This window comes from Suillus fuscotomentosus (genome assembly GCF_016647785.1).
Source record: "Suillus fuscotomentosus strain FC203 chromosome Unknown F5891scaffold_11, whole genome shotgun sequence".
Classification (NCBI taxonomy): domain Eukaryota; kingdom Fungi; phylum Basidiomycota; class Agaricomycetes; order Boletales; family Suillaceae; genus Suillus; species Suillus fuscotomentosus.
Window position 1 is genome coordinate 575,290 of NW_024539523.1, and position 21,655 is coordinate 596,944.

A 21,655-nucleotide genomic window follows, 5' to 3' on the forward strand; every position below is an offset into this window, starting at 1 on the left:
CAATCTATTTCGGACTCGGAATGCCAATTACTCCTGTAGGGGATAGACTGGCGCTTGTTGAGGCTCGTCTATACTAATATGCGCGAGGCATGGTTCACCTGATCCTGTATCCACGATAAAGCGACATCTAACATGCTGAAGTCAATCACCAGCTACTCCAGCCTAGCAATCTTGCGGCGCTCACATGTATCATCTATTTACAAGAGTGGAGTCAGGTTAGCCTCCTTGCACTCTACGCCCGCAATCCAAAGAGAGGGCCTGGGAGATTTTTCATTAACAGACCGGGTTGCGATTGTCACTGGAGGCAACCGTGGTCTCGGACTCGAGGCTGCATTCGCGCTCTCTACGGCTGGTTCGCGTGTAGTATATTGTTTGGATCTCCCGGAGAAGCCAGGTGAAGATTGGAACGCCGCTCGCCAGAGCCTGGCAAAACTTGAGGGTGCAGGAAGACTCGAATATGTGACTAATGATGTCCGCGATCAGAAAAAGCTGCTCCAAACGGTAGAAGAAATTGCAACAAAGGAGGGGAGGATGGATATTTGTGTCGCATCAGCAGGGGTCACTGGAGCCGCGCGGCCTTGCTTGGAGTATACAGAAGAAGAGCTCGAAGAGGTGTGTCGATGTTCTGTATTTGATCGTAAGAACATAGCTCAACTTCGTGAGAGGTTTATGCTGTAAACCTCAAAGGAGTGTTCTTTAGTGCTCAAGCTGCTGCAAGGCAAATGCATCGGTTCCAAACACCGGGAAGCATTATTCTCCTGGGCTCCATCGCTGGCAGTGTTGCTCTGAAGGTAACCATAGCTCAGCTCTTCTCGCTTACATACCCTTGACTGCTACACTTGCAGCACACGCCAGTACTTCCGTACAATACTAGCAAGGCTGCAGTGATACAAATGGCTCGTGTCATGGCATGTGAACTTGCACCAAACAACATCAGGGTGAACTCGTTATCACCAGGTTATATTGAGACACCGTACGTTCTGTGTTCAAGTTGTGTTCCAAAACCCTCTGACGCATAAGTTTACAGCATGACGACAGCAATAATTTCTGCGCGACCGGAATTTCAAGCTATATGGTCAGAGCAAAGCGCTATGAATCGACTTGGAAAGCCTCACGAACTACGTGGAATTATAACGTGGCTGGCATCTGACGCATCGAGTTTTTGCACGGGAAGCAAGTGCGTAGAATGTTTTGGTTTTCGGAGATGTGAACATTGACGTGAATATTTCCTAGCATTGTTGTCGACGGTGGATATACCGCATGGTAGAGCCGAATTGAGTTCTGAATTGATTCTATGTATATGTACTTGGGAGAACTTTGGAGTCGTCTATATTATGAAAGCATTGCCACTGTTATCTTATCTTATCTCCTAGGTCACCCCACATTAATTGGGGTAGGTGTGGAGTCGGTCTACAACAGCTTGAGCTTGCAGTTGCAGACTCGTCTGAAGCTCCGGAAATGACTACCTCACAGGAAACATCCTCTGTACACGCTACTTCACGCAAAAGCAGTGATTCAGCATCACCCACAATGATACACCACCGTCAGACATTGCAGCTACCTCTTCCGATTCCAGACATCTTCTACTCCGCTGCTGGGGGTGCCCATTACTCTGGAGCGCCTGTGTCTGAGGATGACGATCAAGTTATCGTGTCTCCTGCCAATGGAAAGCCCAGCCCACCCATGGACGACATGATTCGAGATCGCATCATGGTTGACCTGAATGAACTCTACTGTTGTCGGCCGTCAAAGGAGATTCTTGAGAGAACTTGGAGGCCCGATGCAGTTTTTGAGGTCAGCTTCATGCCATTCTTCAACTCCACGATTCTCTCATTCTGGTAGGATCCTTTGGTCAGATGCGAGGGTTATGCGCAATATGCTCCTCAGGTACGACTCTCCAGCTCATGATATACTTGCCAAGATCTGAGTCGTTCACGTAGTGGTTTGCCATGGCGAGTAATCGTGCTTTCGAGTAAAATGTCAAAGCCTCATAGGTTTTCAGCCTAAGATTTTTTCAAAGTCAGAGACAATCTCGAGTCGAGTCATGTCATTTACTCGCTTGCCGAAACGTCTCATCTACTCGCAAACGCAAGAATATACTTTACGGTACATAGGATTCAAAAAGGTATACAGTGTCGGCTAACTTCTGAGAAAAGTACTCATGTTCTTCGCTCACTTCTTTCTAGCGAATTGAGTCTATCATCGTGGTGGATTTGGATGATGACGACAAGATAATACATATGGCAGACCAGTGGAACGGGGAGTCGTTGTCGTCTTGGTTTGGTGTCAATCTCCTCAGACGCGCAAATGCCCTTGTCACGCCATGGTTCGTTGGTACCCCCAAAGCTTGATGCTAAGGTACAGAGGTCGTCCGGACGTCAACTCTGATGCTATATCGTAATTCGCTAAGTGCTTGTTTCTCGGTGTCTCCCTACTTCGTCTTCGTCTCTCAAGTTAATTCATTGTTACTTTTGCAGCCCTTGTAGTTGACTGTTGTTGTATAGGTGCCTCTCTCTTTTGCCTTCGTCGCCCAAGTTAATTCGTCGATACTTTCCCAGCCCCTTTATTGTCTGTACTATATCTGAGGTGCGTATCATTCATTATCTAGAAGTCGCACTGACCATTCTTATAGACTAAGCTCCACACACGTAACGAGCTCCGTTCTTTCTAGTTTACAATACTACACGCAGAGATTTGTCTTTCATGTCGTCCGCTAGCTTGTAAAGTACTACACTATGGATTCAATATCGTATGATATCAGATGCAGGAAGCAATGCATCAATGGAAGCCCATAATCCCCTAGAATTGTACTATCAGATCAAACACGGATAACGCGGATACCTCAATTCTTAGATTTCACTATCTGCTGTAGGAAGACCACTTCGTTCCGTAAATTGATGCTTCATGCTCATGTGGTCACGAAGTAATTCGGAATCTAGTACCGATTTCATTATTCATACGCCGCATCTTGCCTTGATTATGGTCAGGTGAGCTCACAGAAGGTCGAACCTTATTGGGATGGAGATCTATGCAGTATAAAGACCCCTCATGCGTGATCGTTTCCCCTAACGTTACTGGGACGAACCCGTCGCAATCATCTATCATGTCCAGGTAAGATGTGCCAAGTGTTTATTTCGATCTATCTATCCAGGTATGTTGCATGGAACGGAAGCTGAATTTTCCTATAGTTCCCAATTCCCAGCTCAATCCGCATCTCCTCTCGGTAAACTCGGTATCGAGGCTGCCCTCGAGGCCGCTGCAGACCCATCCATCACACCAAAGCCAAAGATCTTCGACGAGTTCGCGCTAACCGACCGCGTTGGGCTTATCTCCGGCGGAAATAGGGGTCTTGGCCTGGAGATGGCTCTTGCATGTTGCGAGGCTGGTGCACGTGTCGTATACTGCTTTGATCTTCCAGAAAAGCCATCAGATGAATGGATCGCAAGCAGAGATTACGTCGCGAAGCTAGGGAATAACTCGCGGCTGGAGTATTTCAGCGCGAACGTCACTGATCAGCAGGCGCTTTGGAAAAAGACGGAGGAGATTGGTGATAAAGAAGGAAGAATGGACTTTTGCATCGCTGCGGCTGGTATTCTCAAGTCGCACATAGACTGTCTGGAATACCCGGCGCAGGAGTACAGGGAGGTGGGTGATTGTCGACAAGTTGCTCTCCACCGGCAGTTTTTGAAATCAACGCCAATGTAAAGGTCCTGGATGTCAACGCCAGTGGTGTCCTCTTCACTGCGCAGGCTGCTGGCAGACAGATGTCGCGCTTCGGACGCGGTGGCAGCATCATTCTTATCGCATCAATGTCGGGCAGTATCACTAACAGGGTGCGCATCTCCCAAAAATCGCTATGGGCATGTTTGCATGCTGACCCTGTGTAGGGCCACGCCTGGGTATCATACAACAGCTCCAAATCAGCTGTCCTGCAGATGGCTCGTAGCATGGCTTGCGAGCTTGGCGAAAAGAAGATTCGCGTCAACTCGTTGTCTCCAGGACATATCTACACCAGGTTCGTCTCACGATTAATTGCATTGCAATGCTAAATCATGATGGCTGTGATAGTATGACTGCAGCATATCTGGACAAACAACCGCACCTTTTCGATGTGTGGTCTAGTATGAACCCTCTGGGTCGACTCGGACGCCCTGACGAGTTGCGCGGTGTAGTGACGTGGCTGGCATCTGATGCATCGACATTCTGTACGGGTAGCGAGTGCGTTGACTCTGTTGAATTTCTTTGCTTAGCAGTGAAGCTAACTATTCGCAGTATTATCGTCAGCGGTGGCCATCACTCCTGGTAATGGAGCACTCGAGGAAGAAGGGGTTGTTTGTGGGAGGCTTGTTGTATCTGTAAAGAAATGAGACTTGAACCTCGCATAGACGGTCACAGGAACTTCATATAGCAGTAAAGTACCCTTCTATACGTGTAATCAAGGGGATTGCTAGGCAATCTCCAGGGTGAGGTTGGAAACCTCTTTCCGAGCAGCGGCGTTGTCGCGGGTCCATTCTATACGGCAGTGAGCACGTTATCTCCGCAGCTAACCGCAAAATAGTACTTGGTAATCACCACTCATAACAAAGTGTAAATAGAGGCAATTGACTGTGCCTGTGATCGGTTTGGACTCTTTGGAGGCCCTTGACAGCGGGTGTGCGAGGCTGCGGACAGTGACTGCTGTTATCATCGTGATTGGCGATTTGCAACGTTGGAGTGGTGTATCCGCGACTGTGAGCCTGCCAAAAGAATACAAGGACACCCCGTGACTGCCAAGCTGCGAGCCTGCGGCACTACACGGCTGCTACTTCGCCTAGAGGTTCCCGTCAGTGTCAAGGAATTGGTACTTAGCAGCAAAGTATTTCTTTGTGATAGCCTACAATAAAGTGCTTGCAATTATCAAGTTGAATTCAAGAAAATGTTTTTGTGGTTGACAAAATGCTAAATTTGGATAGATCTTGATCGGCGCAGTCAACGACTGCGGATTCTCGAAATGCGCAGTGGACAAGGAACGGTATGCCCACAGCGTTTACTCTTGCATTCCGTCCACTCATCTCGCAGTCGTACTAGAAGTATATCTTCGCTTTTACAACCTCTCGCAGCAGCACTTCTAGCTTTTCGAGCTGCTACAGGTCATGGAATCAACCCATGAGCCAAAGCCTTCAAGGAGGCTAAGGGACCGTGATCCCGCTCAGCCAACCGATTTTGCAGAGCGTATGGTTGCCTTCCAGAGAAGAAATGCCGTGTATGTTTCATTTCTTTCCTATGTAACTCATCTACTAAATTTTATATTGTTCATTCAACTCATCTAGTGCAACTCGTCCTCGCGAACGCCCTGAGCGAACGCCGTCATCTCCATCTACTTCTCGTCTGCAACCTCCAAATCCCAATTCGCCACCCGTTCCTTCCCGCAGCTCTCCCGCAGTCACATCTCCACGCAAGACTCACCTCGCACCTCATGTTATCGTGTCCCGTCCAGAGGCAGACCCAGATGACTTCTCACGGCGCCTCAAGATATCTACATCCCCTCGCCCCCATCATCATGCAAAACAGACCCAACAGGGCAAATTATTTAATCCTAACACAGATCCCATTCCCATGAGACGGACAACTGAACCCGAATCAATTTCTGATATAACAAGTAGTTCTTCCCCGCCGCGCAACACCCTCACTTCCCATCAGAGGGAGCCGCCAGCAAACCGTCAATTATTCGACCACAGGAAGGATGATCCTGTAAGGTTTGCTGTATCGGTTATGGCCCGTCCATCCTCAAATGGTGGTAGGCCTCCACCTACACCTAAATCATCAGGAGACTATGTCTCCGCGTCCTCGACTTCCTCGTATGCTCATTCCTTGACATCAAGCTTCACCCTTTCATCTGGCACGACGGATAATTCATCTGCATCGTCCGCATTATTCGATAGCAAGCCTCGTGAGGATGCAGGCAATAATGCGTTCGCCGTTCAGCTTAAAAAGCTGTACCGCAACATATCCGCTCTAGAAACAAGGATCTTAAACGAGGACCCCGATGATCTCGTAGATGAAAGTCGCGTCGTTCTCCAAGGACGAGGACGCGAAGTTAGCGACGAAGACCTCCAGCAGCAAAAATGGACGAAGCTGATCTCAGACCATAAACGGTAAGTAGTTTTCTGGTTTTCATCATGATATCATTGATGGAATGCGTACAGACTCGCTGAGATGATGCATAATCTGATGGAGATCTCCCTCGCACCGAGCGTTCCGGCGTCCCTCCGGGTAATCCCAAGCAAGTACAATATCATCATTCGCCTCTGGACACACGCATTCCACAAACTCCTGGAGGCCTTGAGGCGTGCCTCGTTTTCCTCACCTCTCGCTCTTGAACACCTTCAAGACTTTATATATTACGCCTACACCTTCTACACCGGCCTTCTCGAAGAGCCGACTCTGCGTTCGTTCCGATCGGGCTGGCTCGAGGCTCTCGGCGATCTTGCGCGCTATCGCATGGCTGTGGCTGCAATGGTCACTAATAACCAATTGAAAGGCTCGGCACTAACTACAGACGCTGTGTCTAAAGCGGCCGCGGCATCCGCAGATGGCGAACCTGTGACAGCCAAGAGCAAATCACAGATGAGCGTCAAATCATCTTCTGATCATCCCGCTGCGCGGGTAGACAATTCACCGAGCCCGAGCATTGGCGTTGTCGCCGCGCGGATGATGGATGTCGAGCCAGAGAAGGAGCGCTGGCGAAGTATCGCAAAGGAGTGGTATGCTCAAGGCATTGCGGATACCCCTGGTGCAGGTAAGTTGCACCACCATCTCGGTTTGTTAAGCCGTGAGGTCGACAACGAGGAGCTACGCGCCGTGTATCATTTTGTCAAGAGGTTTGTTTTCGCGTCAATTCTCTCTGCATCATCGCTGATCAATTGTTCTCCATAGTATGACCACCCTCCACACATTCTCAACCTCTCGAGAGTCCATTCTTCCCATCTGGTCGTCAACTGCGCAATCGCGGCGATCACAACCTGACGCCCGTGCACCCGAGCTCTTCGTTCTTTTACATGGCATGCTATTCACTAACATCCAACTTGACGACTTCTCGCCGACCCTCGCTCGCTTCCTTGAGCGCATCGAAATCGAAGGAGCCGAGGAACGCGAGTGGATCATGATGGCTGTCGTGAACATCGGTGCCGTGCTTGAATATGGTCGTCCGAGCGGCGTGCTGCGTAAGATTGGTGGCGTAGGTGCTCGTGACACTGGCGCAGGTGTTCCAGCTGTAAAGGTTGCCAAGAAGTATCAAGTTACGCCCGCATTCCGCGACGAAGATGGTGCAGAGAAACGGATGGACGTGGATGACGAAGGCACTCAACAAACATCTCCAGCTCTATCAGATGCAAATATCCCTATGGAGCTGCCGGTGTCATTCAAACTAGCGTTGGAACTTGCATTTTCAATGCTCTCATTTGTTCTCCGCAATCCGACGCGGAAGGCCTCACATTTTGCTCGTTCGACTCTCAATCCTTATCTCTCAGTCATGCTCACCTTCTTGGCTACCGTCACAAAACATACAGAGACACTTTCCGTGATGGAACGTTCGATACCTTGGCATGATCTTGCCCAGTTTTTTGCCACAATTCCCCGCGATATCTTCGCCACACAAGGATTGGATATCCCAACTACTAGCGGTGAGCGGTGGGCGATGCTGACAAGTGGTTGTGCCCCGCCTCTCTCTGAGGACTGGTGCCTTCGTGGGATGGAGTGGATTGGTCGAAAAGTCTTCGAGCGTGGATACTGGAAGAGCGGAGAGGAGAGGCGGGTGGAGGTGGAGATTCTAGATGTGGAAGAAGGCGGTCAGCTCACCGATGGAATCATCGAAGATGAAGATGACGAAGAGGATGGTCACTCCCGTGGGGAGAGTTTGCGTGGAGAGACAAGCAAGAGATGGAGCCGACTTGTCCGCTGTGCGGTTTCCTTGTCAAGTGTTGTTGATGGGTTCACCTGGGTGGAGGGCACACGTGAATGGAGGGTTGAGGGTGTATTGGAAGCGAAAGTGACGCGATGGCTTGAGGAAGATCGTCAGGAGCGCGAGGAAGAGGAACGGAGGCGAAGTGGTCGCCGTTGGACCGACGATTCTATGGATGTCGATGCTGAGGATGAAGATGCTGATGAATCATCAGAACAGAGCGAAGACGACGAAAATGATTCTGAGGAAGTCAAGGAGCTCAAGGTCGGTTGCCTCGTTTTTGATTTTCGGATGGTATTTGATGACGTTGACAGGCACGCCGGAGGTACTTGCGGTCACTTCACGTTTCAGGTCAGCGTGCACCTGCCCATGTACCCAAACAGCGGTCTCGCCCAGCACGTTCCCGGAAAAACGTGTCAATGCCGGCTCTCAACATCGTGGCAGGCTATACTATCCTTGTACTGGATACCAACATTATCCTATCTTCCTTATCGGCCATCGCATCCATCATCGAAAGTCTCCGATGGACCGTCGTCCTGCCAGTTCCGGTCATCATGGAGCTTGACGGCCTTTCCTCGAATCCGTCTAAGCTTGGCGAAATTGCTCAAGAAGCTGTTGCTTACATCACCTCACACGTTCGCTCGCACTCAACCTCACTAAAAGTCCAGACTTCAAAAGGCAACTACCTAACGTCACTCAATGTACGGACCGAGCAGGTTGATCTTACCATTGAAGACTCATGGGATCGTTGCATGGATGATCTGATTCTAAAAGCTGCGATCTGGCAAGATGAGCATTGGGTGGACCGCTCTGCATTGTTGAAGAATACTTCACCTGTGCGAGATGCTAATGCTGTCAAGGTGGTGCTACTTTCTCTGGATCGTCTCTGTGAGTCCTTGAATTTTTGATGTCGCTCACAACGGCTCATTTTCATGTAGTGCGTTTGAAAGCACGTTCACGCCAACTTGCAGCAGCTGGCGAGAAAGATCTTGCTGCTATACTAGCATCTGGAACGTAATGCATGCTTGTGGCTTCATGACATCGATGCCATGGGTTTTCTAACCTTTTGCGCCTTGCAAGCGCTGCAGGATGTCTATCAGCGGTGGTTGGGCCGGAGTTCCTCTTACGTAGTAGGTTGCATGTTCCGGATCAAATGCCTAGGGTAGCCGGATCCTGCATACTATGGCACGCCGAGGAGTGTGTACTTAGTAGGTGTTCGCACACATTGGCAACTGTTCTCTCATATCATCATTTCTTGCATACATACCCTCATTCTCATTGCATACAATACCTTGTTGCTCATTATCTTCATCTATTATCTACTCTGTTTTATTAGTGTTTTACTAGTAATCTAACTGTGATCAATGTCCTTTGATGGTCTGCATCTTAGTTGTCGCGCGAACACTAATTCTGATTCTCTGACGTTACTGCAGCGGCCATTTCCACATTACAGTCGTAGTGGTATCTAGTTTGCAACATTTGGCAATTATTGTTGAGATCCTTTTGTCCACGTCTAGATCTCGTAGACCATTGCCTCATGGGAGCGCGAATATTGGACGAGGTCGTTAGGGAACCAGCTGCAAAGATGGTCAGACGGAATAAATCGAGGTGTTCTTGTGAGCTTACAGAGCGATCTCTTTTTCGGCGTTCTCAACGGAATCAGAGCCATGGCAGATGTTACGGCCAACGGCAAGGGCATAGTCACCGCGGATGGTGCCTACGATAAATTGAGCACCTAAATGTAACTTGATGACTTATGATAGACTGACCAGGGCCTGACTGAAGGGGGTTGGTAGCGCCCAACATGACACGGCCAGTTTTCACAGCATCCAAGCCCTCCCAGACCATGGCAAAGACAGGGCCAGAGAGCATATATGTGATCAAACCAGGGAAGAAGGGCTTCTCGCGGAGGTCCTCATAGTCTACAAACCGAATGTGATCAATCATCTCGTTGAGAATATGATTGAATCCCAAACTCACGCTTCTCGAGATGCTGTCTGGAGGGAGAGATGAGCTTGGCGGCGATGAGCTTGAAGCCGCGCTTCTCGAAGCGGGCGGTGATCTCGCCAATAAGACCACGGTCAACACCATCGGGCTAGAAGATGGTGCGGTCGTTCAGCGGCTGATGATCTCGAGATGATAGATGGCTACCTTGACCATGATGTAGGTGCGTTCACGGATGTTGGGGGCCATTTTTGTTGTATCTGAGCGGAGAGATGAGGAAGTGATTCTAAATGATCGCAGTCAAGATTTGTTGCGAGTTTTATCTTACCAGATCTTATCTTTTTGAAAAATAAGTCTAAATAAAGCGGATGCAAATAACGCCAAATAACATCCCCGGGTGATTCCGCTTCTTGAATTGTAGTTTCGTGAAGACACCATACTCAGTAGCCAACGCGATGAACGTGCTCGGCCCTTCCCTCGCACCCTACATTCGCTCCTCGCGGACGCTCAAGAAATATGTGACACCAGTCGCTCACTGGTATGCTGACCTCATGGGCTACCGTAAGATGGGCCTCAAGTATGATGACCTCCGTGCGTATCATATGTTTAGTTCGGGGATGAACGTATCTAAATTGGATTCATATAGAGGTCGAAGAGAACCCACAAGTCCAAAGGGTGAGTCGCCTATCCACTTTTTGTGAACATATTTAACGTTGACTGGAATTACAGGCACTCGGTCGTTTAAGTCCGCGAGAAACCTATGAGCGCTCCTACCGCTTCAAAATTGCAAGCAACTGTGATCTTCACCACAAACCTTTGCCAAAAGAACAGTGGTCTAAGCCTGAGGATGTACGTTGATGTCTCGCAGTACTCAAAAGTGGATTGACGCTGACCGCTGTTTCAGGACAAGCGATACCTCCAGTCTCATATTCTGAACGTCATTAAGGAAGAGGAGGAGAGATTCACCTGGGACACAATGACCGTCCAACGCAAATAGACATTCGCATCCATGTAGACTCACAGTTGTGACTATCCATATCCACACATATTGGCGATAACTTCACCTGAAGTTCTATACTGTTCACTTGAACTATAATCAATTGCAAGAAGGGTGCTTCAATTTTGTTTGATTACCCTCTGCAGTACCACACAACTTTGATATATATTTCTGTCCTTTTCAGAGCGACACTATGTAGGACAAAGCACCACAACTTGCATCAATCATGATTACGGGATCTTTACATCGCTTTCTACAAGTAATCTAACCTAATTCCAGGACCAGCAAACTTTTTTAGTACTACTCGACACAATAAACCTACAAAGCCTTGACGAGAGGAGACACAACTTGGCCGCCCTTCTGCTTGTAGAACGCGATGACCTTCTTGCTAACGGCGGCAATGTCTGGATCACAGTTAGTAACATCAACAGTCTTGTGTATGTGCTAACTTACTAGGGCCAGTGATGCCAAACTTTTCATACACCTTGAGGTACGGTCCTGAAGCACCCCATGCAGGTAGACCATATTGCTGCCAAATATATGAGCTATTTAGCAAAATCGATGTGATCACAAAAGCTTACCTCGTGGCTGTATTTTTGCCAACCAGTGGTCTATTTCGAGACGAGTCAGCCAAATGTGCCACTTCTTTAGCTATTCAAATTTACCGTGAGTGCCTCTAATGACAGAATAGGAGCACCGCTCCTGAGGACACTGAGCCTGTATTGCTCATCCTGCTTGTCAAACACCGACCAGCAAGGCAAGCTGACCAGCCGGACGTTGACACCCTCTTTCTTAAGCAAGCTCGCTGCTTCAAGGGCGATCGGAACCTCGCTGCCGCTGCTGACAATCGTCATGTCCTCGTTAGCGACCTCGTAGAGCACGTATCCACCTCGCGCTGCACGCTCAATGGTAGAGCCCTCAAGGTTGGGCAGGTTCTGCCGGGAAAGTGAGAGGACGGATGGTGTCTGCGTGCTCTTGAGAGCAACGAAATAGGCTGCGGATGTTTCGTTACCATCCGCAGGGCGCCAGAAGTCAAGATTAGGGATTGCACGCAGGTGGATGGCAGTTTCGATTGGCTGATGAGTGGGACCGTCTTCTCCAAGACCGATGGAATCGTGCGTGGCTTGACAAATCATAAACATCGTTTCCTGGTTTCTAAAGGATTCTGTTTACTCACCGACCCAAATAACCTGATGCTTGCTGAGCGCGGACAACCTGACGGCACCAGCCGCATATGAAACAAAGTTCTAAGATGGGGTCAGCGAGAAACATCGGCTAAGGGAGCACGCTATTCACCAAGAAAGTAGCGACGAATGGCACAATACCACCATAAGCATGCAGACCATTGGCAATGGCGCCCATAGCGTGCTCACGAACACCATATCGAACATACGTGCCAGCGTAGTTTCCGAGTCCGGTGCTAGGGGGTTGGAAGTCGACAGTTCCCTTGACCTTGGTCAAGTTACTGCCTGTCAGATCGGCAGAGCCACCCAATAGATCGGGGAGTGCGGGAGTGATCGCCGTAAGCACAAGCTCAGATAGCTTGCGAGATGCTTGAGCAGGATCGGCAGGGGTGTACACAGGGAGTTTTTGCTCCCATCCTTCCGGGAGTCTCCCAGAAATCCGGCGAGTGAGCTCGGCGTGCTCTTTGGGGTATGCTTTGGCATACTCGGCGAGAAGGCTGTTCCACTGGGACTCGAGCTTGGCGCCACGAAGGGCAGCTGCTCGGTAAGTGTCATAAGTCTCCTTAGGCACGTAGAACTTTTGGTCAGGAGGGAATCCAAATTTGCTCTTCAGGGATTGAATGTCATCGGCCTTGAGAGCTGGGGGAAAGATGGTTCGCACACAGGCACTCGATATGTCAAAAAATCACACGCACGAGCGCCATGAACACCGTGGGTGCCCTGTTGCTTTGATCCGTAACCGATCGTGGTCTTGAGACAAACGATGGTAGGCTTGGTCTTCTCGGCACGGGCAGCGACAATGGCACCGTTAATGGCAGCAAGATCGCTGGGCGAAAGTCAAACATTGAAAATCTGAATGAGAAACCATCTCGTACTGGTCACCGTCATTGACGTGGAGAACTTGCCAGCCGTATGACAAGAAGCGCTGCTCGACATTCTCAGTGAAGGCGACAGCGGTGTCACCGTCAATAGAAATGTCTTAATGGGGATCAGTCACGGAACGGAGCCGCACATAAGGAACCGACGTACGGTTATCATCATAGATCTGGGACAGACCGGTTAATCGAGGGGAAAAAGTCACACGTGAAAGGTACGTACGACGATCAAGTTGCCCAACTGCAAGTGACCAGCGAGGGAAGCGGCTTCGCTTGCAACACCCTCCATCAAACAACCATCTCCAGTGAAAACTGCAGGTACAGGGGAATGACATATTCCGAATCTCCGGAACTGGGAAAGTACTAACCATACGTGTAGTTGTTGATAAGATCAAACCCGGGACGGTTGTAAACTGCGCCGTAGTGTGCCTGGGCCATAGCGAGACCAACACCGTTAGCGAATCCCTGACCAAGGGGACCGGTGGTGACCTCGATACCTGGCGTAGTGTCAGCGGTCCGTCAACATGGACTGTATCATAAATAGCACTTACCATCAGTATGGTGTGCCTCAGGGTGACCAGGGGTCAACGAATCAAGCTGCCTGAATGCCTTAAGGTCATCCATGGAAAGCTTGTATCCCAAGAGGTGCAACAAGATGTATTGCAGTGCGCAACTAGATTTCCCATCAGTTAGTGATACACCAGTCAGGGGTCAAGTGCATACGCATGTCTGCAGTGTTCATCAGCGAGCAGTCGAATGTGAATCTGAACACAAACTCACCCATTAGATAGAACGAATCGGTCGCGGTTAAACCACTTGGAGTTTTTGGGGTTCGCGTTGAAGAATCTACGATATCATTAAATAATCGTACGATGTGGACTCATTGATATGACTTGCCTTGTGAAGAGAACATGGGAGACAGGCGCCATCCCCATGGGTGCACCTTAAAGATAGTCATCGTCGTTATCGTTGCACATGATGAAGTTGATCTAGTCGTGCTCACCTGGATGGCCAGAGTTTGCCTTGCCAACGACATCGGCAGCAAGAGTGCGGATGGTGGCAATGGAGGTGTTGTCTGTTGACTCCGGAGTGAAAGACATGATTGATGGATTTGAAGGAGAAGGAGTTAGAATTGTTCGGGTTAATATATACCCCTCAGAGATAACTCTTTCAAGCTGTACTGATGCGATTTAAGTTAGCGACCGGCTTACGAAGGCTTACGACCATGGAACCGTTTCACACGTCGATTCTCGCGTTAACTCTCTCGGACAGGACGGTTGCCTACGGAAAACATACAACCGGGACTTGACCGGAGCCCTCTTCTCATCTTGGTCTGTGCGTGTATCGTTAACTCGTCGACACTGGTTTTCGACAACTGTCTGGGATCCCACTGTCAGTCGGTGCCGTGTAGCCCTGTAACACTTTTCATGCAGCATTTCTCAGATGCATCCGCAGTTGTCTGATAAACGAATAGGTGCGGCGCACGGCCTTTGTGATATTCTTTCCTGTTCTGACCTAGCCATCAAAGTCTGCAGGGAATTCATCCAGGCACTGGATGCATGTCATGTCAGTATCTGGGCGCGTCTCACTGGTGGTTGCAATCAAGAAAAGGACAGCCTTAATAAGTGCCTTCGAAAAGAGGTTAGTTGCCTGCCTTTAGTACGCCCCTCCTAGCGCTGATATCTCCTTGGCTTAGCGCGTCGAGCGCTCGACTCGTAACCGCACCCAGGCCAAAGAGCAACGTTTGAAAACTGAACAGGTTTGGAAGGAACTTCACGAGGATGATTAATCTCTAGTCGTTCCTACCCAACCGCACCTCTCACGTAGTCGACATACGCATGATATTTTCTGATGTCGTCAAAATTGTCTCACAAGAAACTTGGCCGGATTAGTTTAAACATCTCCCACCTGCAGCGGGAAACGGATGGTTGCAAATCTCATAACAACCTCATAATAAGTGCGACATGTCTCCTCCCCAGCATTGAATTGGGATAGTAGTTAAGAGATCTCAAATACATGAACCTCTTGCATTTCAACCAAGCCGCTATCAAATACACTTCGTCAGGGGAGAGGAAGCCGATCACAGGTGACCACGTCATGAACTAGTGGCCATACAATGGTCTGATTTTGGCAGATGAGTCAATCATCTTGACAAAGAATGATGTAGTCATGGTCTCACCGACACTAATAACGCTCGGATCCGGATTTCCCCACCACGTAGGGAAGCTTATGGCATTTCCGCTTGCCCCTTAAATGGAGTAAGTACAATCGAGGCGAACTTTGCAAACATAGAACTCACCGAACACCGCAAAATTAAGGATGAAGTAAATGATGGACGTACCTCCGTCCAGAGCGGCGGAGGTCAGATCTACAAAGTCATCCCTAGTTGGTTCATCGTGATATCTCCAGCCAGATTACGCACAGTTGTATTTAATGTACCATCTTGGCTTCCTAGTCCTGACCCACCATTGCGTATACAACCCGATGATGAACCCTGGCCACCACATCCCTGTATTAATCATCAGTACAAGCTACGGAACATCGTACGATTCGTCAACGTACCATTAACTGAGTATGGAAGCCAACCAAGATACGTAAATATAATCGGCATGTTAAGGTAGGACCAGATCCGTTGTCTGTCGTCCCGAGTATCAGATTTCTATAAATAATTTGCAGAGGAAATTACCTTGGGAATAAGCGGTGCATAGCATAGAGCAAGAAGGGAGCGAGGAACCCGTATAGAAGTCCGAGAGGAAGCTGGAAAGGGATTTGTGAATTTGTATTCACAACAATCTACTTAAGAACTTACCTGAAAGTAGGTTTTACCTGGGCCGTATAGCTCTGCACTCAGAGCGCCCCATGTAATTGCTGCTGAGTTGATCTCCTGTGACCCCCACCCTGACCATATACGCGTTCCAATCGCTGCAATCAATCTTGTTTGAGTTCGAGTAGAGACTGTATATGTATGATATAGCGTACGGTTTATCAAAACAGCTCTGTGCGCGTCTACGATGGACTTATAGAGGACATAATTGAAAACTCAATCAAAGCATTCAGCGAGATAAGCCTCGTAAAACGTCAGTTACTTACTGGCCCCAAGAATCGTGCCGCTGATTTGCGCAACAAAAGTAGCTCTGGGCGGTACCTTTGCATATTGTCCTTCGAAGACAAACATTAGATCTTGAGCCAACCCATCAAAGTGGAAGATAGCACCTAGCTTCAAATCGGAGAGCATGGCAAATGTCTGATAAGCAGTGTTGTAACCGTACAACTTTGCATACATGTTCTGAACTGGTTGTTGAGGGTGAACGTATGCCTAACATGACCTGTCAATGTTGACCGCCACCATTAATGCAGAAAAACCACCGACAGCAATGACTTGTACAAAACCTCCGGTGGGGATCTGGAATCCTGTCACAGCATATATGAAACCAAGGATGACGGCGATAATGAATGCTATGCAAGAGAACGTGAGGTGAAATCGAATCCCTTAAAGTCGGTAACTCACAGAGGATGGTAAAAACGATGAGAGACCACCATGGAAGGGTGTTGATGCCAACGTACGCCATACCAATCGCTAGGCCTAATGATAGGATGAAAACAGAACCGTACCACCATTGTGGAACCTCTTTATAGACTTTCATTCGCTGAAAGTGAACACTGGAATGCAACGTTGAAGAAAGTCCGAAAGTAAAGAAAAAGGTATAGCTCACTCGTCAAATTCCTGCTCTGATTTCAGGAAGTTGAAGCCTTTGAAAGCTCCCCATAGCTCTCTCCAGTGCCACAAAAGTATGTGGGAAAATGCTGCTCCCATGGAAGCATAGCTCATAAGGGTAGAAACTGCGTAGGTTGTTGTCATGAACCTGAAAAGTATTTTAATCACAAAAAGATTAATATGCCTGTTTATGTACGTACGGGGGTCCAACTTCAGCATACTTTGCCGGGTCGAGTGTATTGTCGGGGGTAAGGATCGCGGATTGGTTGTACGATGAGCCATTACCAGTGAACAGCGCAGTTGACATGAACGGTAACCCCCTCGAATACCCCTGGAACACGTCTGTATAATAGCATCCGGCTGATAGCGAATCGATGAATGATGTGACAAGGGAATGATATGACGCGACTCACTCATCAGAGCATAACCAAAAGCTAGCCCAATCCAGGAAGAGACTTGAGTCTGCAGAGGCCAATACAAAGGATACGCTTGTGTGATCAAGCTCCAGTCGAAACTGAATGACAGCAGACCTAAACCTTCATTGGACCCTCCCCCACCAAAGATGTTGCGAATAACAGCCGAGCGACCATTATCAGCCAGGCAAATAATAGAGAACGCCGTTAGAAGAGGGAACATCCAAGTCGGAATGATTTCCTGTGGGTGGTAACATGAGATCAGCGAGGGTGAGTTCGTGTTATGTTGCTTCACCGACCCAACAAAAGATGGCCCAAAAGACTGAGGAACTCTTCAGCGTTCATGAAGTTCGATTGAAAAAGATTTACCAATCCAGAAGTACTTCATTTTCTTGCTGTTGAGTAAACCACCAAAGTGCATGGATTGCAGAAGAGAAATTGACGGGAGTTGGTTCGGATACAGTGCGTAAGTTGGCCATACGAGGAGGGTTCTTAAAAGCCCTGCAAAACCATATCCAATCGACTGAATCATGAGGTTAATTCCGATATCAGACTTAGCAAGCGGTTGGTAGCACCTGCGATGCGAATGTTTGGAAGATTGCTGCTCCAGGATTCAAGGTCACGCCGTAAAACAAATCAAGTGTTGCTATGATACCAATAGCAGTAGCTGTAGTTGACGCAGTAGATGCCATAATGGTGATGCATGTATGCTCCTTGATGTTGAACGGCCCAGGATTGAGATGGCGCCAAATCCCTGTCGAAGGCATAGCATAATGCATCTTCATACTCTCGATAAATTGAAACATGGTGAAGGAAACTGCAGAAACTCACTGCATTACCCAGAATGTAAGATATAATGAGTTGAAATAAGGCCGACACTGTAGCATTCTGGGGTTTCCAAAAATAAATCTCAGATAGAACAGATCCTGAGACAGATTGAACATCAATTTAGGTCGATATCAAGAGTAGCAGGCTTCGTCCAAACTCACCAAAAGTCGCTAGCCCGGTACCAAGGACCCAAAATCGGAAGGTCAGTGCGGGGAGCTCAGGATTATCCTCATCTGATATGATCTAGATAAAATTCGACATATCAAGCCGACCGGTCGTCGGACACTCCTGTTGTTAGACCTACCAAGTTGGTGATATCTCCTGCCCCGCGGACGACCTGCTCAGACTCTTGAGAGGGTGCCTCTTCTAGACTCTTTGTGCTGTAAACACTGAAGCCCTTTAAGTCTTCCTCTCGATGCTCAAGCACCTTGGATGGCTCCGTAAGATGAGAATGGGGCATGACTCGCGCAGAGATTGTATAGGCAGGTAAGCTTCCGATGTTCCCTTAAATACGTGCACTTCGGGCGAAAGAAGATACTCAGATGGGGTAACTCTGCTTGAGAAACGCAGACTCCCGTTGATAAGCAGGGTCAGACCGATTGCCGCTGGCAGGTGACGCATTCTACTAATACCCGGGAGCCCAAACAGAGTGTCACTATTGAATACGTGGATCCTATGTATGACCTGGCAGTAGGGTTAGGTTGTCACAAAGCTTCAAGGATACAGCCGACAACACCTACAGCTTGCCAAGCAGTGACTCTGAACCAGTGGTGCCATGGTGAACGTTCGGGCCAAGTTCTGGCTAATGATTGATGAATTTCAATACTTTGAGTTTAAGTTTCAATTGGTCGATACTCGAGTGTACCGTACGTAGTACTAAGTTAGTAACTCCTACAACTTTAGTATCTTACTCTCACGCAGTCTCACGATTTCCATGCGTTCGCGATGGTCAGGGCTGCGCCGCTGTATAATTATATACCAACTTATCTCAATTTAATCTTAGATGTAGTATCTACACATGGTGCGGACAGCCTTTGAAAATTTGGCCGACCATCGCTGGAAAAGTCGAGGTATTCATGCGTATTCGGCGTTTGTCTGATTGTTTATGTAAGCTTGGTAGAACGTACACGTGCCTGAGTTACTTACAGTCACTAGTACTTCTATCGTTTATTGGCTGTAGACCAACTGGCGTAATCTCTCGTTCGAGTGTTGACGGCGGCGATTGCTCTTTCGTCGGACATAAGTGACCAGAGCCTTTTGAAATTGACAAATGTCCTTATTCCTCCTACAATTGTACATCTAAACCGAGCTTTGGCCCAAAGCTTCTTTTCACAGATATCGCCATGTTTTTACCGCTCTCTCACATCAGCCATCTCTAACACTGCTTCGAGTACGTACCAGAGTACTTCGACCCAGAGCCTTCGTCCATCTTACCAACATTGTCACGGCTGTGTTTTCCAAGTAAGGTGAGGGCATTTGTCGGGGACTCTTGTTTAATGAGGTCTTCGGTAATCTCGATCTGAACAATCATTATTCATGTCAGCTCTTGCACTAGCCAAAATATTCAACATTTCTTACGATATCTCCCAACAGGCGCTCCACCAGCTAGACGATAGCCTGAATAAAGCTCCACAAGAAAATTACGACAAGAATGCTCACCGCTTCAGTCGCGTTCTCCCTGATGACGACCCGAAGAATTTCAACTTTTTCCAAGTCAGGGGCAAGTTCATAGTTCGGGACAATCCACCCTTTAGTTCGCAGAAGAATCTGAATCCATTTCTGTTGGATTTCAGGGTACGACTCTTGGAAGCTGTCGGAGAACCGGAACGTCACAACCGGAAGACCATCTTCATAGTTCTGCGGAACGTCAGAAAGCGTTGCCACCCAGTGGTAGAATGCTAACCTCCGGGTTTTCTTCGTCGAAGTTGGTAGTCCCATGGTTATTCTCCTGAAGAATATCTTTGGCTTTTGGCCGGTGTATATCGCTGAGAACTGTGTACCAGCCAGACTTCTCGAGAGCACGACTCAAGAGCCTTGCATTTTTGAGGTCATCCTTAGCTACCGCACGGTATCCCTCAAACCCAAGGTGCACAAAGTTGAAGTATTGAGCGATGATGGGTGCGGCAGGACGGGAGAAGTTAAGCGAGAACGAGTACTCGACTGAACCAAGGTAATGCAACTCAAAGATGAGGTCCTTCGGAAGGTATGCCTTGGAGCGCCATACCACCCAACCGACACCTACGTAAGCCAGACCATACTTGTGGCCTGAGGTGTTGATGGAGACAACCCGCGGAAGCTTGAAGTCCCAAAGCAGCTTTGGGTGCGCAAAGGGCGCGACGAAGGCACCCGAAGCTCCGTCGACTAAACGGGAGTCAGTGAATATGAGGGGAACAGAATACAAAGATGCCTCACCGTGGATGGGGATGCTGATTCCTGTCTTCCGCTCGTATTCGTCGAGAAGGTCAGACATCTCCTTTACTGGTTCGTAGTGACCGGTGTAAGTACTGCCGAGGATGACATAAACGCCAATGGTATTTTCATCAACATATTGCATGGCTTTCTGGGGGTCGAGTCTATACTTGCTCTCAACACTGACTGGTACGAGGCGGCATTCAACCTCGAAGTAACGTGCAAACTTTTCAAGAGCGACCTGGGCATTGGAACCCATGACGATGTTGGGGCCAGGCTCATGGATAGACTTGCCCTCAGCCTTGCGACGCTCTTGCCAGAGCCGCTTCATGGCAAGACCACCCAGCTGTATAGCTTCCGATGAACCAGTAGTAGCGGTCCCAATTGCCTGATGCGTCGAAGGTGCATGCCAAAGATCAGCAAGGATCGAGACACAACGGGTATGAATTTCCTCTGCACGTGATCATGAGTGGAAATTGCTAGAATGGCTATTTGTGACATACGCGTCATAGGATACTCATCCTGATCGATCAAGTTTTTGGACATATTTTCCAACATCAGCTTGTCCGCAGGCTCTGGCATCCAGGTGTTTACAAAGGACGCAAGACTTTGGGAAAGTGAGAAGACGACAAATAATACAAATTTCAAGAGACTGACTTGAGACTGGGAGATCCATCAAGGGCCAGTTCATCATGGATCAGCTGGTACGCGGTCTGCGCGCTGGTCCCCTTGGAAGGGATGTGAAACTTGGGGACAGATGTGATTCCGTACCGCGCTCCATATGGGTGAGATGTAGAATCAGACTCCCTAGAACTAATCAGATGATGATGGTTGAAGTTCTTATCCTGAGAAAATTCTATCAGCCAGAATATGATAGAATTCGGTGGCGAACCCCTAACCTTAGACTCGCGGATGAGTTTGCTAGGATTGATGTGCTATGTGAAGCTAAAGCGAAGTGTTCCACGAGCATGGAAAATGAAGACTCACCTTTGAGAGAGACATAGTAAATGATAGATGTGGAGAAAGCTAGAGACGGGCGGTCAGTATTATGAATGGCGACGATCTTATATGACGTACGTCGGTCCCATTTAAGTTGTAGCGATGGACTCCAATTCCGACCACATGGTGCAGAGAATGTTCTTTGGAGCGGCCCGGACTCACTAAACATTCCCTAGATTTGCTATTCCTAGTGGCCGCAAGATCGGTACCATATTTGATCTGGCCAGTCCAGTCCTCCCCGTTTGCTATCCCCATCTCTGCGTGATCATCGTAGTCCTGGATTCTGACACGTGTGTCGACATCGCGATATCGGTCCATGTCCCTGTCCCTGTCCTTTCTGCTAGTCTCTTCT

The 21,655-nt window shown here is 48.5% G+C and overlaps 10 protein-coding genes across 10 annotated transcripts; 6 read left to right on the forward strand and 4 right to left on the reverse strand.

Annotated features, from left to right (window-relative positions):
• The first annotated feature begins 7 nt into the window (after positions 1-7).
• On the forward strand, positions 8-1,374 carry F5891DRAFT_1015929 (uncharacterized protein). Its single transcript, XM_041360902.1, has 5 exons — positions 8-612; positions 666-791; positions 846-973; positions 1,028-1,177; positions 1,234-1,374. The coding sequence occupies exons 1-5, from the start codon at positions 133-135 to the stop codon at positions 1,265-1,267; spliced, it is 918 nt and encodes a 305-aa protein (XP_041229517.1). The 5' UTR covers positions 8-132; the 3' UTR covers positions 1,268-1,374.
• F5891DRAFT_1015933 (uncharacterized protein) lies at positions 1,375-2,424 on the forward strand. Its single transcript, XM_041360903.1, has 5 exons — positions 1,375-1,794; positions 1,843-1,887; positions 1,941-1,952; positions 2,003-2,125; positions 2,187-2,424. Exons 1-5 carry the CDS (start codon positions 1,459-1,461, stop codon positions 2,349-2,351), a joined length of 681 nt encoding a protein of 226 aa, XP_041229518.1. The 5' UTR covers positions 1,375-1,458; the 3' UTR covers positions 2,352-2,424.
• A 626-nt stretch (positions 2,425-3,050) lies between these two features.
• F5891DRAFT_1015935 (uncharacterized protein) lies at positions 3,051-4,411 on the forward strand. The gene is made up of 6 exons (XM_041360904.1): positions 3,051-3,111; positions 3,189-3,645; positions 3,708-3,833; positions 3,888-4,015; positions 4,069-4,218; positions 4,273-4,411. Exons 1-6 carry the CDS (start codon positions 3,104-3,106, stop codon positions 4,304-4,306), a joined length of 903 nt encoding a protein of 300 aa, XP_041229519.1. The 5' UTR covers positions 3,051-3,103; the 3' UTR covers positions 4,307-4,411.
• A 595-nt stretch (positions 4,412-5,006) lies between these two features.
• F5891DRAFT_1141255 (uncharacterized protein) lies at positions 5,007-9,315 on the forward strand. Its single transcript, XM_041364908.1, has 6 exons — positions 5,007-5,242; positions 5,310-6,134; positions 6,186-6,860; positions 6,916-8,203; positions 8,254-8,827; positions 8,878-9,315. Exons 1-6 carry the CDS (start codon positions 5,133-5,135, stop codon positions 8,955-8,957), a joined length of 3,552 nt encoding a protein of 1,183 aa, XP_041229520.1. The 5' UTR covers positions 5,007-5,132; the 3' UTR covers positions 8,958-9,315.
• Positions 9,316-10,193, reverse strand: F5891DRAFT_1015945 (nucleoside diphosphate kinase). The gene is made up of 5 exons (XM_041360905.1): positions 10,091-10,193; positions 9,920-10,034; positions 9,709-9,861; positions 9,566-9,656; positions 9,316-9,516 (listed from the first exon to the last, which is right to left on the reverse strand). Exons 1-5 carry the CDS (start codon positions 10,130-10,132, stop codon positions 9,453-9,455), a joined length of 465 nt encoding a protein of 154 aa, XP_041229521.1. The 5' UTR covers positions 10,133-10,193; the 3' UTR covers positions 9,316-9,452.
• A 117-nt stretch (positions 10,194-10,310) lies between these two features.
• Positions 10,311-11,073, forward strand: F5891DRAFT_1015949 (cytochrome b-c1 complex subunit 7). The gene is made up of 4 exons (XM_041360906.1): positions 10,311-10,474; positions 10,530-10,558; positions 10,613-10,732; positions 10,788-11,073. The coding sequence occupies exons 1-4, from the start codon at positions 10,339-10,341 to the stop codon at positions 10,878-10,880; spliced, it is 378 nt and encodes a 125-aa protein (XP_041229522.1). The 5' UTR covers positions 10,311-10,338; the 3' UTR covers positions 10,881-11,073.
• F5891DRAFT_1015952 (Transketolase, thiamine diphosphate binding domain-containing protein) lies at positions 11,074-14,098 on the reverse strand. Its single transcript, XM_041360907.1, has 16 exons — positions 13,943-14,098; positions 13,837-13,882; positions 13,720-13,785; positions 13,663-13,668; positions 13,491-13,612; positions 13,308-13,436; positions 13,163-13,251; positions 13,094-13,109; positions 12,940-13,042; positions 12,760-12,890; positions 12,177-12,703; positions 12,058-12,127; positions 11,546-12,003; positions 11,462-11,491; positions 11,334-11,409; positions 11,074-11,284 (listed from the first exon to the last, which is right to left on the reverse strand). The coding sequence occupies exons 1-16, from the start codon at positions 14,037-14,039 to the stop codon at positions 11,199-11,201; spliced, it is 2,052 nt and encodes a 683-aa protein (XP_041229523.1). The 5' UTR covers positions 14,040-14,098; the 3' UTR covers positions 11,074-11,198.
• A 104-nt stretch (positions 14,099-14,202) lies between these two features.
• F5891DRAFT_61056 (uncharacterized protein) lies at positions 14,203-14,802 on the forward strand. Its single transcript, XM_041372454.1, has 3 exons — positions 14,203-14,413; positions 14,468-14,580; positions 14,636-14,802. The coding sequence occupies exons 1-3, from the start codon at positions 14,383-14,385 to the stop codon at positions 14,726-14,728; spliced, it is 237 nt and encodes a 78-aa protein (XP_041229524.1). The 5' UTR covers positions 14,203-14,382; the 3' UTR covers positions 14,729-14,802.
• F5891DRAFT_60983 (OPT oligopeptide transporter protein-domain-containing protein) lies at positions 14,626-18,745 on the reverse strand. Its single transcript, XM_041372451.1, has 22 exons — positions 18,636-18,745; positions 18,200-18,579; positions 18,057-18,138; positions 17,899-17,993; positions 17,643-17,846; positions 17,437-17,590; positions 17,367-17,389; positions 17,068-17,308; positions 16,855-17,014; positions 16,653-16,802; positions 16,448-16,599; positions 16,310-16,395; positions 16,153-16,255; positions 16,030-16,098; positions 15,919-15,978; positions 15,749-15,861; positions 15,626-15,696; positions 15,502-15,575; positions 15,362-15,448; positions 15,239-15,307; positions 15,119-15,187; positions 14,626-15,060 (listed from the first exon to the last, which is right to left on the reverse strand). The coding sequence occupies exons 2-22, from the start codon at positions 18,353-18,355 to the stop codon at positions 15,035-15,037; spliced, it is 2,244 nt and encodes a 747-aa protein (XP_041229525.1). The 5' UTR covers positions 18,356-18,579; positions 18,636-18,745; the 3' UTR covers positions 14,626-15,034.
• A 525-nt stretch (positions 18,746-19,270) lies between these two features.
• On the reverse strand, positions 19,271-21,306 carry F5891DRAFT_1126878 (pyridoxal phosphate-dependent transferase; the record flags this gene model as incomplete). The annotated part of the gene is made up of 8 exons (XM_041364132.1): positions 19,271-19,414; positions 19,555-19,752; positions 19,799-20,256; positions 20,308-20,757; positions 20,808-20,911; positions 20,962-21,149; positions 21,204-21,239; positions 21,292-21,306. The coding sequence occupies 8 exons, from the start codon at positions 21,304-21,306 to the stop codon at positions 19,271-19,273; spliced, it is 1,593 nt and encodes a 530-aa protein (XP_041229526.1).
• Between the last annotated feature and the right edge of the window lie 349 nt (positions 21,307-21,655).

What these genes read in the sequence shown, in the direction of transcription:
- F5891DRAFT_1015929 (XM_041360902.1), top strand. Translation starts at nt 133, where the DNA reads ATGCTGAAGTCAATCACCAGCTACTCCAGCCTAGCAATCTTGCGGCGC. An exon ending in CTGGCAGTGTTGCTCTGAAG is followed by an intron (nt 792 to 845) that starts GTAACCATAGCT and finishes CTACACTTGCAG; the next exon opens with CACACGCCAGTACTTCCGTA. An exon ending in AGTTTTTGCACGGGAAGCAA is followed by an intron (nt 1,178 to 1,233) that starts GTGCGTAGAATG and finishes AATATTTCCTAG; the next exon opens with CATTGTTGTCGACGGTGGAT.
- F5891DRAFT_1015933 (XM_041360903.1), top strand. Translation starts at nt 1,459, where the DNA reads ATGACTACCTCACAGGAAACATCCTCTGTACACGCTACTTCACGCAAA. An exon ending in GGCCCGATGCAGTTTTTGAG is followed by an intron (nt 1,795 to 1,842) that starts GTCAGCTTCATG and finishes TCATTCTGGTAG; the next exon opens with GATCCTTTGGTCAGATGCGA. An exon ending in GGTACATAGGATTCAAAAAG is followed by an intron (nt 2,126 to 2,186) that starts GTATACAGTGTC and finishes ACTTCTTTCTAG; the next exon opens with CGAATTGAGTCTATCATCGT.
- F5891DRAFT_1015935 (XM_041360904.1), top strand. An exon ending in CGGCGCAGGAGTACAGGGAG is followed by an intron (nt 3,646 to 3,707) that starts GTGGGTGATTGT and finishes GCCAATGTAAAG; the next exon opens with GTCCTGGATGTCAACGCCAG. An exon ending in CGGGCAGTATCACTAACAGG is followed by an intron (nt 3,834 to 3,887) that starts GTGCGCATCTCC and finishes GACCCTGTGTAG; the next exon opens with GGCCACGCCTGGGTATCATA.
- F5891DRAFT_1141255 (XM_041364908.1), top strand. Translation starts at nt 5,133, where the DNA reads ATGGAATCAACCCATGAGCCAAAGCCTTCAAGGAGGCTAAGGGACCGT. An exon ending in TTCCAGAGAAGAAATGCCGT is followed by an intron (nt 5,243 to 5,309) that starts GTATGTTTCATT and finishes CAACTCATCTAG; the next exon opens with TGCAACTCGTCCTCGCGAAC. An exon ending in ACTTTCTCTGGATCGTCTCT is followed by an intron (nt 8,828 to 8,877) that starts GTGAGTCCTTGA and finishes ATTTTCATGTAG; the next exon opens with TGCGTTTGAAAGCACGTTCA.
- F5891DRAFT_1015945 (XM_041360905.1), bottom strand. Translation starts at nt 10,132, where the DNA reads ATGGCCCCCAACATCCGTGAACGCACCTACATCATGGTCAAG. An exon ending in CAGACAGCATCTCGAGAAGC is followed by an intron (nt 9,862 to 9,919) that starts GTGAGTTTGGGA and finishes TTCGGTTTGTAG; the next exon opens with ACTATGAGGACCTCCGCGAG. An exon ending in CCCCCTTCAGTCAGGCCCTG is followed by an intron (nt 9,657 to 9,708) that starts GTCAGTCTATCA and finishes AATTTATCGTAG; the next exon opens with GCACCATCCGCGGTGACTAT.
- F5891DRAFT_1015949 (XM_041360906.1), top strand. Translation starts at nt 10,339, where the DNA reads ATGAACGTGCTCGGCCCTTCCCTCGCACCCTACATTCGCTCCTCGCGG. An exon ending in AGAACCCACAAGTCCAAAGG is followed by an intron (nt 10,559 to 10,612) that starts GTGAGTCGCCTA and finishes CTGGAATTACAG; the next exon opens with GCACTCGGTCGTTTAAGTCC. An exon ending in AGTGGTCTAAGCCTGAGGAT is followed by an intron (nt 10,733 to 10,787) that starts GTACGTTGATGT and finishes CCGCTGTTTCAG; the next exon opens with GACAAGCGATACCTCCAGTC.
- F5891DRAFT_1015952 (XM_041360907.1), bottom strand. Translation starts at nt 14,039, where the DNA reads ATGTCTTTCACTCCGGAGTCAACAGACAACACCTCCATTGCCACCATC. An exon ending in CCACGGTGTTCATGGCGCTC is followed by an intron (nt 12,704 to 12,759) that starts GTGCGTGTGATT and finishes TCTTTCCCCCAG; the next exon opens with CTCTCAAGGCCGATGACATT. An exon ending in TGTCATTAGAGGCACTCACG is followed by an intron (nt 11,492 to 11,545) that starts GTAAATTTGAAT and finishes GTCTCGAAATAG; the next exon opens with ACCACTGGTTGGCAAAAATA.
- F5891DRAFT_61056 (XM_041372454.1), top strand. Translation starts at nt 14,383, where the DNA reads ATGCATCCGCAGTTGTCTGATAAACGAATAG. An exon ending in GTTGTCTGATAAACGAATAG is followed by an intron (nt 14,414 to 14,467) that starts GTGCGGCGCACG and finishes TAGCCATCAAAG; the next exon opens with TCTGCAGGGAATTCATCCAG. An exon ending in ATAAGTGCCTTCGAAAAGAG is followed by an intron (nt 14,581 to 14,635) that starts GTTAGTTGCCTG and finishes TCCTTGGCTTAG; the next exon opens with CGCGTCGAGCGCTCGACTCG.
- F5891DRAFT_60983 (XM_041372451.1), bottom strand. Translation starts at nt 18,355, where the DNA reads ATGCCCCATTCTCATCTTACGGAGCCATCCAAGGTGCTTGAGCATCGA. An exon ending in CAGGAGATATCACCAACTTG is followed by an intron (nt 18,139 to 18,199) that starts GTAGGTCTAACA and finishes AATTTTATCTAG; the next exon opens with ATCATATCAGATGAGGATAA. An exon ending in TACCGGGCTAGCGACTTTTG is followed by an intron (nt 17,994 to 18,056) that starts GTGAGTTTGGAC and finishes AATCTGTCTCAG; the next exon opens with GATCTGTTCTATCTGAGATT.